The sequence below is a fragment of the Pogona vitticeps genome, chromosome 3 (assembly GCF_051106095.1).
Source record: "Pogona vitticeps strain Pit_001003342236 chromosome 3, PviZW2.1, whole genome shotgun sequence".
In the NCBI taxonomy this organism is placed as follows: domain Eukaryota; kingdom Metazoa; phylum Chordata; class Lepidosauria; order Squamata; family Agamidae; genus Pogona; species Pogona vitticeps.
Window position 1 is genome coordinate 242096126 of NC_135785.1, and position 19911 is coordinate 242116036.

Here is a 19911-nt window from a genome sequence, read left to right on the forward strand (position 1 = left end):
GGGTGCTTCGGCTGCTCACCTCCCGGCTCACCTCCCACTTGCTCCTCGCTGGCCTCCGCCAATTGAATTTCCTACCATGTGCCTACAGAGGATGGCGTGGAGCAAGCGGGAGGTGAGCTGGGAGGCAAGTGGCTGAAGAAACCCAGCCAGCTCAAGCTCCTGGCACTGGGCGACCGCTGCTCCCGCTGCGGCTAGGGGTGAGAGGTTGAAGAAACCTGGCCATGCTCAAGCCTCTCGGCGGTGGCGGTCACAGCAGCAGTGGAAGCCTGGGCGGCTGAGGAGGCTTTGGATGGGTAAGGTGCTCCTTTTTTTAAAAAAAGTTGTTCTGGTTGGGTTTTGGAGGGTAGGTTGCGCTGGGAGGGTTATGTTTCTCTGTGTTTTTTTGGGTGTTTGGTTTTTTTCTTTTCAGTCCCAGCATGGGACTTGCTCCAATGTTTATTTTTGGATTTGTTTGTTTTTTGTTTTCTTTCTTTCTTTCTTTCTTTTTTTTTTTTTCAGTCTCAGCATGGAACTTGCTCTGTTTATGTTTAGTTTTTTGTGGGTTTTTTGGTATTTTTTTTCTTCAGCCAGAATGGATTAATCAGTTTTCAATGCATTCCTATGGGAAATGGTGCTTCAACTTACGAAAATTTCAGCCTACGCCCACCATTCCAATACGGATTAATTCCGTAAGTTGAGGCACCACTGTATTGTCTCAGTCGTATCTGGTTTCTGGTAGTGATTTCAAACATTCAGAGTATTTCACATGCATTATATAGTTGTAATCCTTGCAACAACTCTGTAAGGTATGTGGCGACAGAATTTAGAGGAAAGTAGCTCCTAGGTTAATGGCTAAGATGAAACTTGAATCCCTGATTCATCACATTTTCTCTTTGCCACAAAATTATGTACAGTACAAATATTTTAAGTTTATCAACATAAATCAAAGAAATTCAGATGGCTGTGCAGTAGACTCAGAACACACTGTTCCCTTGTTATATTGCCATAGTTTTGGCAAACATTAAATCCCTCTGATTGTTCACAAGATTTTATTGCTTAAGACAGGGCAATAGGGAATAGTACACGAACAGTACACGTGACGTGTTCTTCCCTTAGTTTAAAGGTAGAAGGTCATGGAAATTAACGTTTTGCCTCGCTAGCTGGTTGCGGAGTTGTGATAAGCTCTCCTCATTTGTATAATTAAAATAAGAATGGTGGAAAGATGCCTTTACTCATCTCTTTGATGTCTCAGTGTTTGTGCAAGCCTGGTATGTCTGTGCCCGATCAAAAGGTATGTTCCTGTTAAGTGACTGTTTAGTTTGGCATCTTCTTGTCCAGGTACGTATAGAATTTGTATGAGGATGTTATAAAGGATGTGAAGCAACATGTAACTTAGCTTCAGAAAGGAACCTCTGATTTCTACCACATAAAAATGTGGAATAATATGAAAAAAGTGCTCGAAAGTTTTCCACATTTCTGTAATTCATTTCCTGTCTTATAAAATAAAAGCACTGCAAAGATTATTGCATTGAAACCTTACCTGCAGTGGTAAGGGGGACGGAGCTATGTACAAAGTCTCATTGGACTCAGTGGGACTAACTTTCAACTAAACATGTTTTGGACTGGCTGTATGTCGTGTTTTACATATGCATATGTACTTGGGATTATGGCCTAGTAAATATATTTGGGCTCGTTTTTGAATCAACATGCAGAGGTTTAGGAAGGTTATAGTACAAACCCATGTGTGCATACTAATTCAGAAGTAAGTCTGCTTTCATTTTGCTTCTCTTTCCCTTTCATGGTGGTGTTAAGTATTTAGGCAATGAAAATTATTTCTTCTAACCCCTTTTCCTAATACAAATGTATGGCATTCTGAGATGCCACTGGAAGTCTGAGAGAGGGAAGGAAGTTACATTCTTTTTGATTTGGGGACAGTGTAAATGTTTTAGAGTAAGATTCAGTTCAGCATTGAGTTAGGAGACTGACAGTATCCCCATTGTCTAAGTTCAAACGCCTAGATTATCAGTTTTCTGTATTTTTACTTATTTATATGTGCTTAAGTCACTTGATTTCGAAATTGTCATTAAGAATGGTAATGCTGGTAAGGCTGCACCTGGAGTATTGCATACAGTTCTGGTCACCGCACCTCAAAAAAGACATCGTGGAACTGGAAAAGGTGCAGAAGAGAGCGACTAAAATGATGACTGGGCTGGGGCAACTCCCTTTTGAGGAAAAGCTACAGCGTTTTGGGGCTCTGATGGGGGCATGATTCAATAGTAACCAATAATTCAAAAACCTAAATAGACAGCACAAAGAGAAGTGGTGATATTTTATGCAATTTTAAAAGCATCATTTGAAAATGATGTTTAGATCAAGCTGAACAAACTGAAGGGAAAAGGATTTCCACTTATTTTATTGTCCAAAGAATAGATAATCAAGCCCATCTTTTAATACTTTGCCAGTCTTCTAGGTCAAGCATGTTTTTTTCAGTCAAAAGGTGGGCCAAATGATTGAAGTTAGGAAAGTTTGCCAATGTTTCAGGATGCTGGCATCAGTTCTAAGTAAGTGACAAGTATCGCAGTATTTCACAATGGCTACAAGATTTTACAGTGTGCAACAGGTAAATCATTAGTGGGGGAAAAAGTGATTGAAGGAACTTTAAATGGCTCTACTTGTGTGTAGTGCCTTGATGCTCAACCTCGTTGAATTATACTAAGACTCAGGATTACAGCCAGTGTTCTGTGCTTTGGTTTCCCATCCACTGTCTAGTTGCCCACAGATGGAGGGGAGGGAACTAAAACATACCTGGCATCTCCTCCTGCAGCAGCACAGCTTTAACTCCCTGCAGCTTAGCCCTCCACCATGCATTAGGCTGCAAATATCACTGTCTTGCAAGAGGAGCCCGGCTTCTTCTAGGGCAGGCTTGTCCAACCTTGGCCCTCCAGATGTTCTTAGACTACAGCTCCCAGAAGTGTTCACCACCACCTCTGCTGGCCAGGATTTCTGGGAGTTGAAGTCCAAGAACATCTGGTGGGCCAAAGTTGGACACCACTGTTCTAGGGTGTCTAGGTCTTCCAGTGAGGATAGCTATGCCAGCAAGGAAGTTACAAATTGTCAAGCCCTTGCTTCCAGTTCTACAGTATGCCACTTACTTTCTTCCTTCATTTCAGATGGTTGGTGACAAGATGTACAGTGATTACCTGCATTCATTGTGGCTGGTGTGGGGCGTTGGTGTTGGCGGCTGGGTTTGACCACAGGCAATAAGGGAAAAGATCTAAAAGCTAGGAGGGTATTTTTAACAGTGTGAATATTCCGCATAGAATCAGGCTGTGTTTTTTAGACCAGAAAAATAATGTAAGCAATTGCACTGTGCTTTGCAAGCAACAAAACCATCGTTTTCAGCTCCTAAAAGGTGAAAATGCCTAACATGAATGATATTGCTGCCTTTCAGCCCAGAACTTGTGTTTCATGAATGTTCCAGGTTCAGTTGCTGGCATCTTTAGGCACCATTAGGAAAGATTCCTGTTTGAAACTTTGGAGAGGTTCTGTTACTATTTCCTTGCACGTCAGGAATCAGAAGATGTTTCCTCTGTTTAAAACCAACAGGATATAAACAGCTGGATGGTGGGGTTACAGATCACTGGCCCTGATATGGGTGGCAAAGAGGTGGCAGTTGTATTAATTATTGTGTTCCCTCAAGTCAATTCTGCTTACAGTGACCCTTTTCAGAGTTTTCTAGAGAGTATTCAAGAGTAGTTTACCATTCCCTTCTTCTGGGGGCTTCCTGGGACTGTGCAGCTTGTCCAAGGCCACGCAGGCTGCCTCTTCTGGGATGCACAGTAGGGAACCGAACTCCTAACCTCTAAAGACCAGATTCCTAGAACACAGGAATGTGATCATTTCTGAAAAAAAAATTTATATGTTGACCATCTGCTAGTACCTTATCAGTCCACATTGCAACAAATAAATTCTTCCCATTGAATGGACCTCTTTTTTTAAAAAAAAATCGTCATGTGTGTTAATATTGACTAGTAAAAGGCAGTGCAATTGATTTACCTTTCTACTCTCACTTGCTTATAATAGCTTATTTCAAACCACCACATGTAATCTCAGCTATGGTTTTAACTGGATTTTAAACTCCTAACCTATTTACTTTATTGTGCTTTGCTTTATTTGTGTAACTATTTAATTGTTAGTGTTTAATGAATGTTTATCTGCACCTTGTCTGTAAAGAAAATCAATCCCTACACTACAAGAAGGATGTAGTCTACATTTTAAAATGCTTTTGGCTTATCTGACTTGTTCACCTCTAAAAAAAAGGTTGTTTCTGATGATCACTGGAAGAAGCCCCAAGATGAAGAAAGAACAGATGCTCCAAGGGTCGCCACTAGAAGATGGGGCTCTGGAAAAAGATCTCGGCCTCGACCCCTCTCAGATTATGGTCAGCTATCAATTAGAAGCTTCTCAATCCCAGAGGATTCCATTGCTGTGGAGTCTCAGCAAGTGGACTGTGTGGATGATGACAGTGAGCCTAGATCATCTTTAGATGAACCAGGAACCTGTGCAGTAGCCAACCAAAGAGGACGCAAAAGAAGACCCATCTCTGTCATTGGTGGGGTCAGTTTCTATGGGACCAACCAAACAGAAGAAATAACAGATCTCCTTGCACAAGTAAGACATGAAATCCTCTATCTGTGAAACTCAGTCAAAAGACCATCTTCCTTCTTTGCCTGTAACCTTCAAATTAGAAAATAGTGGACACTCCTTTCCTTCCTTCTGTTTCTCCCAAATCATCATCAACTACTACTATTCTAAAAGCATGATATAAGATTAACTAATATTAATATATGGATGATTCTTGTTTTGCACTGTATATTACCATCTTTCTTCCTTGAATGCTCCTTGTATGAGATTTGCAATTATTTTCTGTTTATCTGTTTGTACTTCTGGGTGACCGATTCAATAAGAGATACAGCCCATTGTTGCATATAGATTACAGTATTAATAAGACAACAGTGTTTTTAATCCTTTGAAAAATGTTCTATAATTGGAATTATGTAGAAGCGTTTTTCCCCTGAGATTTGCACAAAAGATTTAGAAAAAAATATTGCAGCTTTCAAAACAGACTCATATGATTAATATCAAAGTGGAGCCTGACTAGACTTTGTTAACATTGAAACTGGCCTTCAGTTTTTGCCAAATTATTAGGTGAGTTCATTTTGTCATGACTGGCACCGTGTAAATGAGCCTTTTGATGGACTTGTTAAATATTTCACTTAGAACTGCACTGTGCATGTTTCCAGTGGGCATTTTTTATTTAGCACACTCCTGTCTGCTTTGAATGTTCTCTAGCCAAAAAAAAGAGTTGATTTTCACCTTGGAAAAATAAATAGGAATTTTGATTTCAGGAGGGCTGCAGCATGACTTCTCAAATATACACAACTTTGCTTTTTTTGATGGACCTTTAACTTCATATAACACTTCTTGCAGCAGTTTATAATTAAAACCTTATTACTGTGTCCTATGAATATTGTTTCATTATTTTACAGATTTTTTTTTAGGTTACCAGCAAAATGAAAGGATTTTTTCCTCCTGAATCTGTTTTTTTTTTCTTTTTCTTTTTGCTGCACACAATATATTTTAAAAGGGGAAAGGGAGATTCTCTCACACATATGATTCCTCTGCACATGCTGTATACAGGTGTGCAGGTGTCATTGAGTAAGCCTATTATTTGTATTGATACTTTTAAAAACTGTATTCTTCCTAAATGTAAGTATGCTTTGTTTAAAATCTGAAGATGTATTTGAAAGGAAGTGGGCTGAAACTCTTGCAGAAAAACTAAAGTGCTAAATATAAAATAATGAACAGTGTCCAGTTGCTGTAAGTAAGACCCCCCTTGAATTTCAGTTTGATAAGGGGTTTGAGGCACTGATACTGCATGTTACATTATTTGCCGTCGTCATATCTGACTAATGGCAACCCTAGTATGGTTTCAAGATATGTGCGATATTTCAGGAGTGGTTTTATCAATGTTGGCCTTAAAGAGTTTTCATGGCTGAAATGGGATTTGAACCCAAGTCTCTTGAGTCCTAGTTCATCATTACTAGAATAAGCATGAAGCACCTAGCACCTGTCTTAAACAGAAATTCAAAACTAAATAATAAGGAAGTTGGAAAGTGTGGTCAAATAAGGCAAAAGTAGTGAGAAACATACATCAGCCAAAGCACTGGTGCACAGTTACACAAAAAGTATAATTTTGGAAGTGAGTTGCCATGAGTTAAGAAACCTCCAATAAATATAATCCGTTGCACATAAAGCCACATGACTTGGCATTCAATGGATAATGTTTCAGGAATTCAGCCATTGTTTTATTAAACATTGTTTTGTTAAACATACTACAAACGAGGAACCAAAGTTATTTTATTTACTGGAGAATGTGGGCTTACAGAATAATAGACAGATAGGTAAGCATATGAAATACTGTACAGTCCTTAAAAACGTATTTTAATAACACATTTGGTGCTCGGTACATGGAACAAAATCAATGGGATGCCTTAATGAAACCAAAACCTACAATCCCCTGATGCTGGCAGACAAATCTTGCTTCTCTGTGGATGCCTTTGACTTGCTCTGCTGAGCTTTGGCAGGTGATCACCAAGAAAGGGACTTCTCAATAGCAGAACCCTATCTTTGGAATGCTTTCTCAGAGAGGCTTGAATATCTCTCTAGTGTAAGAAAAATACTGTACTATGACAAGAGTCTTAATTGAATTTTTACATGCATGCAAGAAGAATCATGAAGTTATCATAGCTGATTAGGTGCTGTTTCCATCTTAGTCATACACCTGATTGAGAAGAAAAAGCAGTATTAATTCCCCCACTGAATTTTGTGAAAAATCCATTTTACATGTGGCTAGTAAGAGGAAATATCATGTGGGGCCTGTAGCATAATATTGCATTGTGGAATGCTCATATTCAGTATTTAAGTCAATTAGCTCTGCCTTCCTCTATGACACCTCATTCTAGTCACTCAATATTCTGTGTATATTGAGCATGCTTCATTCTTACAGAGCAGTTTTGGGTTGTCACTTGACTATTCCCCACCACCCCTGAAGTGTTTGTTGCTGCTTTTGTGAATCTTCCTCAGGCCCTTTGCTGCCTCCCTCTCATGTATGGGTAAGATGACTTTGAATGCATAAATATTAATTGCTAGAGAACTAAATTCACTTTACAGTTACATGGAATTTTGTAGTTCAACACTTTTTGCGTAAGTTAACAATTTTGCTCCTAAATAAATATTGCTTTCTGCATGGCATCGTATGAGGCCATCAGGTGGGTTTTCATGGTAGCAATTTCCCTTTCTTCTTTCCCTTTTCAGCCAGTTGCACGTCCTCCAGTACCAGCTCATCAGGTTCCTCCTTACAAAGCTGTCTCGGCCAGATACCGCCCTTTCACCTTTTCTCAAAGCACACCCATTGGCCTGGACAGAGTTGGATGTAAGCGACAAATGAGAGCATCCAGCGGTGAGTATCATATGAAGCTAATCCAAAATAAATAAGCAAACCTGCCAATTGCTGTACTCAGAAATTGGCCTGATTGGTTGTGGTGTCAACACTTTTTTTTTGTAGCTTCCACACAGGAGCCCCTATTGTGATCAGATTGCTCTCCAGGACATGTTGAACCTTACATGCAAATATGAAGGACTTTGGAGAATGAAAAATAAAAATTATGTAAAATCTGGCAGAAAGAGAATGCAATTTCAGATTCCAATAGGTTTAGCTCAACTGTGTTGGCAAATCACAAAGAGATGAGTGAAAACTGAGTAGATCAGCTTATTGGAACACATTTTGGGGAAGTAACGTAACGGCAATTATAATTTGCTGTAACTATTTTATGTAGCTTCATCTGGATATAGATTTCATATTATAAGCAGCTTTGGCTATGTAACAACACAGAAAGATAGGATACAAATGGACGTGCATATGTAAATAAATAATATAACCTATGCTGTGAGTCCTAATTGGAAGGCTTCAATTAATTGGAAAGAAGCAAGAGTTCTATGGGGTGAAAGGAAAGAAATAAGTTTTCACAGATCCCCTGACAGCTCCCCCTACCACCGCTTATAGGCTTCATTAGTTATTTAATTAGTTATTTGTAAGGAGGCTGCTGTAAGTTTTGAATAGAATTAGTATAAGTTGATTTCTTACCTTAAGTTTCAATGTATCAAAGAATCTTCCACTAACAGTGAAAAGTAATTGATTACAGTATTTTCTGGGACATCGGTCTTATCAAAAATCCAGTGGGAAACCATTATCTCAGATTGTATGTGTACGTGTGTAAAACACTCACTTCCCAGAATTCGGCAAGATTTGTATAAATTGTCAGTTTTAGTCACAAAAAATGTATGCCAAAATGTCATTTTATTGTGATCATGATTGGTCAGCTGAAACCTGGTATTATCCTGAAGGCTGTTACGAAAATGATATTAAGTTTATTAATTGGGTTAAATTGGCTGTTTGGTATAGATCTTAATTATGTTACTGTTGAGTCTCTTTTCCATTGTTTTTTTAAATCTGGTATTTTATGTAATCTACCGTTCATGGATTGATGCCTTGTCAGGGCAAAGGGGCTTGAGTAATTCAGAGAAGCTATGGGCTATGCCATGCAGGGACACCCAAGACAGACATGTCATAGTGGAGAGTTCTGACTAAACATGATCCACCTAGAGCAGGAACTGGCAAGCCACTCCAGTATCTTTGCCAAGAAAACTCCATGATCAGAAACAAAAGGTTAAAAGATATGATGCTGGAAGATGAGCGCCTCAGGTCGGAAAGCATCCAACATGCTACTGAGGAAGAGCAGAGGACAAGGACAAGTAGCTCCAAAGCTAATGAAGTGGTTGGGCCAAAGCCGAAAGGATGCTCAGCTATGGACGCGCCTGGAAGTGAAAGGAAAGTCCAATGCTGCAAAGAAAAATACTGCATAGGAACCTGGAATGTAAGATCTATGAACCTGGGAAGCTGGATGTGGTCAAACAGGAGATGGCAAGAATAAACATTGATATCCTGGGCGTCAGTAAACTAAAATGGACAGGAATGGGCGAATTCAATTCAGATGATTATCATATCTACTATTGTGGGCAAGAATCCTGTAGAAGAAATTGAGTAAACTAATACTAAACAAAAGAGTGGGAAAAGCTGTACTGGGATACAATCTCAAAAATGATAGAATGATTTCAATATGAATCCAAGGCAAACCTTTCAACATCACAGTAATCCAAGTTTATACACCAACCACTGATGCTGAAGAGGCTGAAACTGACCATTCTATGAAGACTTACAACACCTTCTAGAACAGCCACCAAAGATAGATGTTCTTCTCGTTATAGGGGATTGGAATGCTACAGTAGGGAGTCAAGAGATAAAAGGAACAACAGGTAATTTTGGCCTTGGAGCTCAGAACAATGCAGGGCAAAGGCTAATAGAGTTTTGTCAAAAGAACAAGCTGGTCATCACAAACACTCTTTTCCAACAACACAAGAGGCAACTCTACACATGGACATCACCAGATGGGCAATACCAAAAAAAGATTGATTATGTTCTCTGCAGCCAAAGATTGAGAAGTTCTATATAGTCAGTAAAAACAAGACCTGGAGATAATTGTGGCTCTGATCATCAGCTTCTTATAGCAAAACCCAAGCTTAAACTGAAGAAAATAGAAAAAACCACTGGGCTAGTCAGGTATAATCTAAACCAAATCCCTTATGAATACACAGTGGAAGTGAAGAACATATTTAAGGAACTCGATTAGGTGGACAGAGTGCCTGAAGAACTATGGATGGAGGCTCATAACACTGTACAGGAGGCAGCAACAAAAAAACATCCAAAGAAAAGGAAATGCAAGAAGGAAAGTGGCTGTCCAATGAGGCCTTACAAATAGCAGAGAAGAGAAGGGAAACAAAATGTAAGGGAGACAGGGAAAGTTACAGAAAAGTGAATGCTGACTTCCAAAGAATAGCAAGGGGAGACAAGAGGGCCTTCTTAAAAGAACAGTGCAAAGAAATAGAGAAAATAATAGAAAGGGAAAAATCAGAGATCTGTTCAAGAAAATTGGAGATATAAAAGGAACATTTTGTGCAAAGATGGACATGATAAAGGACAAAAATGGTAGGGGACCTCACAGAAGCAGAAGACATCAAGAAGAGGTGGCAAGAATACACAGAGGAACTATAACAGAAAGATTTGGATGTCCCGGACAACCCAGATAGTGTGGCTGCTGATCTTGAGCCAGACATCCTGGAGAGTGAAGTCAAGTCCGCTATAGAAAGCATTGCTAACAACAAGGCCAGTAGAGGTGATGACATTCCAGTTGAAGTATTTAAAATCTTAAAAAATGGTGCTGTTAAGGTGCTACACTCAATATGCTAGCAAGTTTGGAAAACTCAACAGTGGCCAGAGGACCGGAAAAGATCAGTCTACATCCCAATCCCAAAGAAAGGCAGTGTCAAAGAATGCTCCAACTACCGTACAATTGCACTCATTTCACATGGTAGCAAGGTTATGCTCAAAATCCTACAAGGTAGGCTTCATCAGTATGTGGATCAAGAACTCCCAGAAGTACAAGCTGGATTTCGAAGGGGCAGAGGAACTCGGGACCAAATTGCTAACATGCACTGGATTATGGAAAAAGCCAGAGAGTTCCAGAAAAATATCTACTTCTGCTTCATTGACTATGCAAAAGCCTTTGACTATATGGACCACAGCAAACTATGGCAAGTCCTTAAAGAAATGGGAGTGCCTGACCACCTTGTCTATCTCCTGAGAAACCCATATGTGGGATAGGAAGCAACAGTTAGAACTGGATATGGAACAACTGATTGGTTCAAAATTGGGAAAGGAGTATGACAAGGCTGTATATTGTCCCCCTGCTTATTTAACTTATATGCAGAATACATCATGCGAAAGGCAGGACTGGAGGAATCCCAAGCCGGAATTAAGATTGCCGGAAGAAATATCAACAATCTCCGATATGCAGATGATGCCACTCTGATGGCAGAAAGTGAGGAGGAATTAAAGAACCTCTTCATGAGAGTGAAAGAGAAGAGTGCCAAAAATGGTCTGAAGGTCAACCTAAAAAAAAAAAGAAAGGTCATGGCCACTGGTTCCATCACCTCCTGGCAAATTGAAGGGGAAGATATGGAGGCAGTGACAGATATTACTTTCTTGGGCTCCATGACTACTGCAAGTGTTGACAGCAGCCATGAAATTAAAAGATGCCTGCTTTTTTGATGGAAAGTGATGACAAACTTAGACAGCATCTTAAAAAGCTGAGACATCACCTTGCCGATAAAGGTCCGCATAGTCAAAGCTATGGTTTTTCCATTAGCGATGTATGGAAGTGAGAGCTGGCCCATAAGGAAGGCTGACCGCTGAAGAATTTATGTTTTTCAATTGTGGTGCTGGAGGACACTCTTGAGAGTCCCCTGGACTGCAAGGAGAACAAACCTATTCTAAAGGAAATCAACCCTGAGTGCTCACTGGGAGGACAGATCCTGAAGCTGAGGCTCCAGTACTTTGGCCATCTCATGAGAAGAAAAGACTCCCTGGAAAATACCCTGATGTTGGCAAAGTGTGAAGGCAAGAGGAGAAGGGGACGACAGAGGACAAAGTGCTTGGACAGTGTCAATGAACTACCATCATGAATTTGACCAAACTCCGGGAGGCAGTGGAAGACAGGAGGACCTGGCGTGCTCTGGTCCATGGGGTCACGAAGAGTCGGACATGACTTAACGACTAAACAACAACAATTTTATGTAATTTAACTTGTGAAAACCTGGAATTTAATGCCAAAACAGTTAAAATATTATAGAATCTTTATACATTTCTTAGAATTTGTAAACAAGATGTGTGAGTGATGCTATTATTTTCACTAGGGATTTTGTAAGTATACTGTATGTATTGCACATTCTACATGAGTCTATAAATGTGCATTAATAAATCATGACCAATCTAGCATGGCAGCAGTACTGACAATCAAGATAGGAAAGGCTTTTAGGAGCAAAGTGATGCTTTTTCCTGCAATAGTACACACCAACTTTATATTACATGCTTGTGGCATACATTTGTACAATTTACTCTTATTTTTCCAAGCAACTTGTTTCCTATCAGCGTGTCATCCATTATTGTAAAATACATTTTTATATACAGAATAGTTATGATAAGGCCCTTCAAGCATAATTGAGCTTTTCCCTATTAATTATGATTACCATTGGAAATATTTTTTCTCTCCTTTTGGTATCTCCCTCTCTTTTATGTGCCCACAATATTGTGTATTCACAATATTAAATTAGTAATGTAGTGGCTGGCTGGCTACACCTGAAAACCAGATTCTGAGCACAGACGATTTGAAGAGGGCTCTTGCCTTCAGGCCCTCCTTGCCTTCCAGGGCCATTTAATTGGTCAGTGGTGGAAACAGATAGTGGATAAAAACACACACTTGGATTATTTGATGCTAGTGTAGGTCAGATGGCAATTTTTTGATAACTGGGCCCATCCACCTTCAAATGATAGAGAAATGCAAGTTTTTGCAAATGAGATTGTCATATAATATCTGGCTTCTAATTTTTTCATCAGAACCAGCAGCATCCAGGAAGCCACATGACTTTTGTGGGTGTTTTGAAATTATTTAAAGCAAAGCAAAGCAAAGTGTGCTGCTTATATACCGCCCCATAGCGCTTCAAGCACTCTCTGGGTGGTTTACAAGTTAATTATGCAGGCTACACATTGGTGCCCACACACACACACACACAGCAGGGGCTGAATGATCTTTTGACCAAGTCAGTTGGGTATGTAGGGGGAAATGTTCCAGATAAAGGATTAATAGAAGTAAGCTGATGGTATCTGAAGAGAAAGAACTCTGATTTTTTAAAGTGCTAAATTTACTTTCTGCCTAGATCAGTGGTTTCTATCTTTGGGTCCCCAGATGTTCTTGGATTAAAACTCCCACTAACTGTGCTGGCCAGGATTTCTGGGAGTTGTAGGCCAAGAATATCTGGGGACCCAAGGTTGGGTACCATTGGTCTTGAGGAACCAAACAGTTATTTAGTGGCATTTTTAAAAAAAAAAAATGGTCCAGTGCAGAAATGTAGCAGGGCAAGCCAGATGTGTTTTGAGATGTGCTCAGGTAGGCACAGTAGAATGATTAGAAAGCAACTTCCCCCCTAAACTGGTGTAACTCATTGGTGCTGCTGCTGGCAAAGAGTTGATGTATATAGAGAAGTGGCTGTCCATAGCAACAATTTTAGATTGTGGTGTGATAAAGTCTGTGAAGGTCACTTGTTTACTCAGCTAAGGGAAAGCGGAAAATGTGACAGCTGATCTCTTTTGCTCACTCCTCACTCATCATTACTCCATAGATAAATTATTTTGGTGTTCATATATACAAATTTAGCTTCTTCAAATTGATGAATGTGATTGCTTACAAATTTTTCTGAGGCACAAATACAAATATTGTATACAACAAACTGAGTCTGGGGCACAATTTTAGCAGTACATGTGAAAACCCAGTTTCCCCTTTCTTAGGAATGAGCAAGGCTGATTTCACAGATGTGACTACAGATTTTGTGGTTTTCTATTTGAACTAAGCAACCGTTTTTCCTCGGCTTACTCCAGCCCAGTCCTTATAGCAGCCATACAGTTGACTTATGTCAATTTTAAGAAAATGTTTTTGACAAGGGAAATTCCATTGAATGGGGTGATTACTGGAATATATTTTCTCAGTTTGTGATGCCCTGCATTTGAAATGCTATCTCAGAGGAGTTTTCCTCTTGCATGCCCTAATGGATTTTTAAACATTTATCTGGGGTTCTGAACTTCTTTGTTGCTGCTTTTTGTTTTTATTTTAACTCAAACATGCTATGATCCCTCTATTTTTTGAAATTACATTATTTATTTATCTAACTTTCTATTTTATTGTATAGATTTTTTTAAAAAATGTTTTCTCTTGGCTGCCCTGGAATTACATGTTGCAGAAGAGTACACTACAAAATATTAAAGCTTTCAAAGGAACATAAAATAGTCTGGATGAGCTATCTGTCAGTCTGAGGGGTGGATGTGCATATGGTCCAAATCATGCTCAGATTGATTTCCAAACAAGGCAGATACAGTAAATAGAGTCAATAAGTGACATGAGATAGAGTGTTGGACTGGCATTTATTTGGGAGATCAGAGTTTAACTCCCCATTGAGCCCTGAAATACAATGTAGCTGGGCCACTCACTTTTTCTAAGCATAGTCTACCTCTCAAGGTTGTTGTGAAGATAACATGAGTCGGAGGAGGGCTGTATATACTATCTTGAGCTCAGTGGAAGAATTCTGGGATGTAAACTTTGACTTACTGAGTAAGTACATACATAATTTCAAGGGCCAGAAGCAGTGACTTAGTAAAAAAAAGAAAAGAAAAGAAAGAGAAACCTTTTAAAGAAGGCAGGTCAGGAAAGGGGACCAGGAGAGAGAACAGAAACGTGAGTCTAAACAAGAGTTGTTGTAATTGAGGAACAAGCTCTGCTCAAGATGAAGCCCTTTATAGACCTTGCTAAAGCATTGGCCTATGTAGGTTCAGCTGATGATACTTAAGCAGGCTGATCTGATGCTTGACACACAGCCTGAGTGACTTGTGACCTGAGAGGTGACCCCTCCTGGTTCAGACCATGAGCGGCCACTGACCCACAAAACATACAATTGAAAAAAGAACTAAGAGAGGAGTTAAGAGCTGACTCTTGAAGCCAAAAGTCCGGGAAACCTGCACGCTGCATAGACAAGCTTACAAATAATTTTTACTGAAGGTCTGCATTATGTTTCATTTTTTACTTCAAAACTTCCATTCTGAAATAATGTTGTTTCTTATGCTAAGTTTTTCAAAATTTTAAACATATGGTAAGGAGAAGAAATCTGTTCTTTAGTGATATAGCCTTTCCTTTGGGCCAGAGAGAACAAGAGGAACATAGTTGAGCAGAGAGTGAGCAGTTAATTCAGAGTAGCAGTAATAAATCTGTTCTGCGAGGATTTAAGGCAGGAGTACATTGTGTGCATGTGTCATGTGCATGAATACTGTGTGTGCACATGTGCATGTATTTGTTTTGTAACTTCCTCCTGCAGGGTACCTCATGATGTCACTGAAGGCACTAAACTCACAGCTACACTGAACAGAGAGTGAGCTGTCAGTTTCGAAGTAGACTCCGGCCTGAAATGCACGAACAGAAGCTCAAAGCGATGAATAAGCTGTTTCTGCATTTCCAGTAGCTTGCAGCCTCTCTGGCCCACAGGGTGTTTTTTTTAAGGGCTAGGCCTTACCTATTAAAAGCCCAGCTCTGCATTGTGTATAGTCGGGCAGGTTTTTTTGTGTGTGTTTTTTGGACAGCAGGATGGTAGCCAGAGAGGAAATAGCCCGGTTCTGGAGTCTGGAAAGCCTTCAGATAGGTATGTTTCAGTAGGAGATGGAACTCCATTTATTCTCTGTGGCATTTCTGTTTTTAAACTGTTATCATGAGGCTTGACTCAGATATAAAATAAAGCAAGGCTGGCAGATGAGCACAGAAAATAAAATGAGATAAAAGCCAGTTGTATTCTGGCTTTTTTGTCTCTGTCTTCAGTTTTGATAGTCTGTAAAAGAGATAAGAATAGCCTATTCATGTCTGGGTATTTACTGCCAGCAGTAAACAATAGAGAAATGGCTGTAGAGAGCAAGAGTCAGAAAACTAGCTATGTCGAATTTAAGCATTTGTATTGCAAAGCAGGATTGTTCTTCAAATTAATTATATTTCAACAGATGATTCTTTTAGAATATTTGTATATAATATTTGTGTATAAATGTTTGCAGTATTATCATGCCTTTAAAACTAGCAGAGGGTGAAATCTTCCAAAATAATCGTGAATTTGGGAACTATTTTCTGATTATAAGGAAAGTTGCTTTCCAGTGAGTCTACACTGTGAACACTTGCCTTTTAATAAGTTAAGTAAGTTCCATTTCTACTTATAATTCTGTGTTTTAGGAATATTTCATAGATTGTAGATAGAGTTTAGTAGAATCATGTGTTCTGAAACAAAATTGAAGTAAGAGAATTTAGTCTTAAATAATTAGAATTGGACCCATTTTCCTTTTGGTGGGGAGTGAAATTGGCAAGGAAATCTAATATGGTCCTTCTTGGTTCAGTTCTAAAAAAATTATGGTAGTTCCTATAAAAGAAATGACTTCAAACTGGTAGAATTCATGTAACAAAAGCAAGATGTGAATAATTGGGGGTGGGAGAGGTATTTTTCTCTCTAATGCTATCGCACCATTAGAACTTGGTGGCCACCTTTGGTGTGTGTTTGAGACAGAATTATTGGACAGTACCACTCTAGTACATATAGTGCAGCCGAAACTGAGTTTTAGTGCAGTTTGCTGTGGTTTGCTGAACCTCCTCGTCCCAGTTTGTCTCTGTTAGCTAGCTCTGCCACTTGTGGCACTTGTAGTGCCGAATGTCCATCCACCTGTGACCTTGCAAGTCAGATTGTACTTAGCAATGGATCATCCTCCAGCCTCTTTATCATGCATTCTTCTCTAATATCCAAAAAGGGTCAGCAATCCCTTCGTGCAATCAAATCATCCTTTTGAAAACTTATTTGATATGGCTTTATGCTTCGGTTTGTTGGAACAACTAAGAAGTCACCCCATAAACCTCGTAACCACAATGTGGGCTGTTCGCCCCATGCACCTGAGTTCTTGTGCTCACCAAAGAGCTCCTCCTTTTAAAATGGAGTATTTTTTAAAATGAAAAATTGTGATTTTTCTGCAGTTTCATGTCTTAATCCTAGGGAGGTTCATCTCCTAAAGCCCCCCTGCTCCCCCAGCACCTCAGACTGGAAGTGTGTCAAAGGGCGCTTAACATTCTTGAAAACATGGCTCCAAATATGGTCTGTGTGGCACAGAGAGGGGGCCAGGGACACAGATTTGGCTGCCAGCCTCCCTGAGCTTGCCATTTCTGTGGTAAAATATGGCTTTAAAAAAACACCTTACCCAACTGATTCAATTGGCTCAGTTGGGCCTCCAGATGTTCTTGGACTACAACTCCCAGAAGCCTTCACCACCACCTCTGCTGGCCAGGATTTCTGGGAGTTGAAATCTAAAAACATCTGGAGGCCCAAGATTGGGGACCACTGCACTATAGTACTCCACTGTTCACACTGGGTGTGCCCTAATTAACTAACATCTGTACCACAGTAGCTTTTCTATGCCTTTGCAATATGTTCATGTGTTTCTATGGCATGAATAAATTACCAGTAGGAGAGTTTCTTAATAATCATGTTGTTGTTCACTATAACATTTATTTGTTTGTTGTTTGTTTGTTTTGTATAGGGACGTGGTGGCGCTGCGGGCTAAACCGCAGAAGCCTGTGCTGCAGGGTCAGAAGACCAAGCAGTCGTAAGATCAAATCCACATGACGGAGTGAGCGCCCGTCGCTTGTCCCAGCTCCCGCCAACCTAGCGGTTCGAAAGCATGTAAATGCGAGTAGATAAATAGGTACCACCTCGGTGGGAAGGTAACAGCGTTCCGTGTCTAAGTCGCACTGGCCATGTGACCACGGAAGATTGTCTTCGGACAAAACGCTGGCTCTATGGCTTGGAAACGGGGATGAGCACCGCCCCTAGAGTCGAACACGACTGGACAAAAATTGTCAAGGGGAACCTTTACCTTTACCTTTACCTTTGTTTGTTTTAGGTCAGCGCCGTAGATATTGTAAAAAACAACACTATTCATTAAATACTGCATCCGTGACAATGATCTTAAGGAGAACAAAAGTCCAGTCTAGAGTATAACTAGACATATACAGAAGTGTTAGAACAGGATTCACAAAATAGCACCACTGGTCCTTTAGACTGGTTTTTGTGTTCCAACCACAAATTTGTGGCAGCAGCCTCTATGAAGTATGTCATGCCTTACCATTGGGCTGGCTAGGTCTGATGGGAGTTATAGTCCAACATTTGGAGGGCCAACATCCAATAGCTATTTTGAAGCATGAGGCCAGTATCCTATCGGCAGCTGCAACTAGAGTAGATTGACTTACGGTCAGTGTGACAGGATTTCTATAAATATTGACATATCATTAGCAATTGATTCAATTGGATCTACGCAACAGTTGAGATTAAAAATAGGATATGGATTGGATGGCTTTTCCTAACCTGCCTTTCTCCTGGTATGGGAATGAAGGTGGGTCACAACATTATTTTTCAGTTTCAGTTTCAGAAACCTTTATTAGGCATGTAAAACATTATTTTTAAAAACATATAGACCAAGTTTTCCTTTGTAACATACACTGGCATAGATGAAATGATGTTATTACAGTGACAGATCACTACTAATTAATGTTCCCACTGTGATTCCTCATGGGGTTCCTTATTGCATGCAAGTCAGATGGCTTTAAGTTTGACCCAGAATCCAAAAGGGGGCCTGGAATCCAAATAGGGATTTACCTGATTATGCCAAAGAAGCAAATCATGCATCTGAAAGTTTTTGGAGGTGCAGCCTGTTTGAGGGACATTGCCCTCTGAGGTCAGGAAGAGGGTAAAATAGTTTCCAGATCTCTGGAATAAAGCATTCTGGAAGAACAGTGGGGTGGCTGGCTAGATCACTGACCAGTACCTGTCGTCCATGTAGCATATTTTCGTTTGGGTAGATAATTGCTTAGGATTGATTCAGATGTCTCTCCGTCTAACTCTGATTGTGTGTGTGGTTTTGGAGTTTTTGAGCCAAGCAAGTGAATGTGAGAATTGGAAAATCAGAATTCTGTGCTGTTTCATAAGGAGAATTTTAAAAAATCATGACAGAACCTTTCATTATACTTTAATAACTCATCATTTTCCTTTCCTGCCAGGTGCTGCAGATGGTGGTACTGAGTCTTCTGCTTTAGTGGATGACAACGGTAGCGAAGAGGATTACAGCTATGAGGAGCTTTGCCGACCCAATCCTAGGTACCTGCAACCTGGAGGGGAACAGCTAGCCATTAACGAGGTAATGAGAAGGAAACTTTTGTACAGGAATCTTTTTACAATACCTTGTTTAAATATTGTGGATGAGCAATCACATTTATGAATTCATAAGCACACTTGTTATATTATTGAACCATTTGAAAAGTATTTGGTTCATTTATCACCATATTTATGCAAAAATATTTCTGCCGAGGATGCCTACAAAAGCTCAAGGAAATTAGTTCAGTGTTTGAACTTCTGTTCATGTTGTTAGCATCTCCACAGATCTGCTGGAACACATTTGTCTTTGGCCAGCCTGGCAGAATCTTTGCGTTTCTCTTTCAGTTGATAAGCGATGGGAGTATGGTCTATGCAGAAGCACTCTGGGATCATGTGACCATGGACGACCAGGAATTAGCCTTCAAAGCTGGGGATGTCATCCAAGTCCTTGAAGCTTCAAACAAGGATTGGTGGTGGGGAAGAAATGAAGAGAAGGAAGCATGGTTTCCAGCTAGCTTTGTCAGGGTGAGTAGAGCAGCAATTTTATGCTCCCTTGGTGTGGGCTGACACATTGTTTGAGTTTAGCTATGCCACTTATTTTCACATCGTAGCATTTAGATTATAGCAATTAATTGTATTATTTCCAGTTTTGATTTTCTAGCTTCATTTAGGTACAGCTTTTATCATCTTTATCCAGAATGACCTCACTTTTGCTTCATGTTTGCTCTTTTTGTAAGGAGAGAACAGATACAACTCTCAGATGTGTTTTAATGTTTGGTTTTCATAATTTTTATATTTGAATAGTTCATTTTTGAAATGGGGAAAACATGGTATACATTTCTTGGCAATGCATTCCGGTGCTTGTCCACTCAGGAATAAGTCCAACGGGAGTTGGTAGCATGTACTCCTGGGTAAGTGTATACAGGATTG

At 39.8% G+C, this 19911-nt stretch overlaps 1 protein-coding gene across 5 annotated transcripts in view; it reads left to right on the top strand.

Annotated features, from left to right (window-relative positions):
* Positions 1-19911, top strand: part of SPATA13 (spermatogenesis associated 13) — a 98969-nt gene that overhangs the window by 62301 nt on the left and 16757 nt on the right. For 3 of the 5 annotated variants that reach the window (XM_020811067.3, XM_078390024.1, XM_072993714.2), the window contains 4 exons: positions 4300-4650; positions 7357-7501; positions 18888-19024; positions 19327-19506. In XM_020811067.3, the coding sequence (XP_020666726.3) occupies positions 4300-4650; positions 7357-7501; positions 18888-19024; positions 19327-19506 (813 nt within the window). Of the gene's footprint in view, positions 1-4299; positions 4651-7356; positions 7502-14481; positions 15454-18887; positions 19025-19326; positions 19507-19911 lie in introns of those variants that run through there. The other 2 variants (XM_072993716.2, XM_020811071.3) reach the window with 2 other exon arrangements.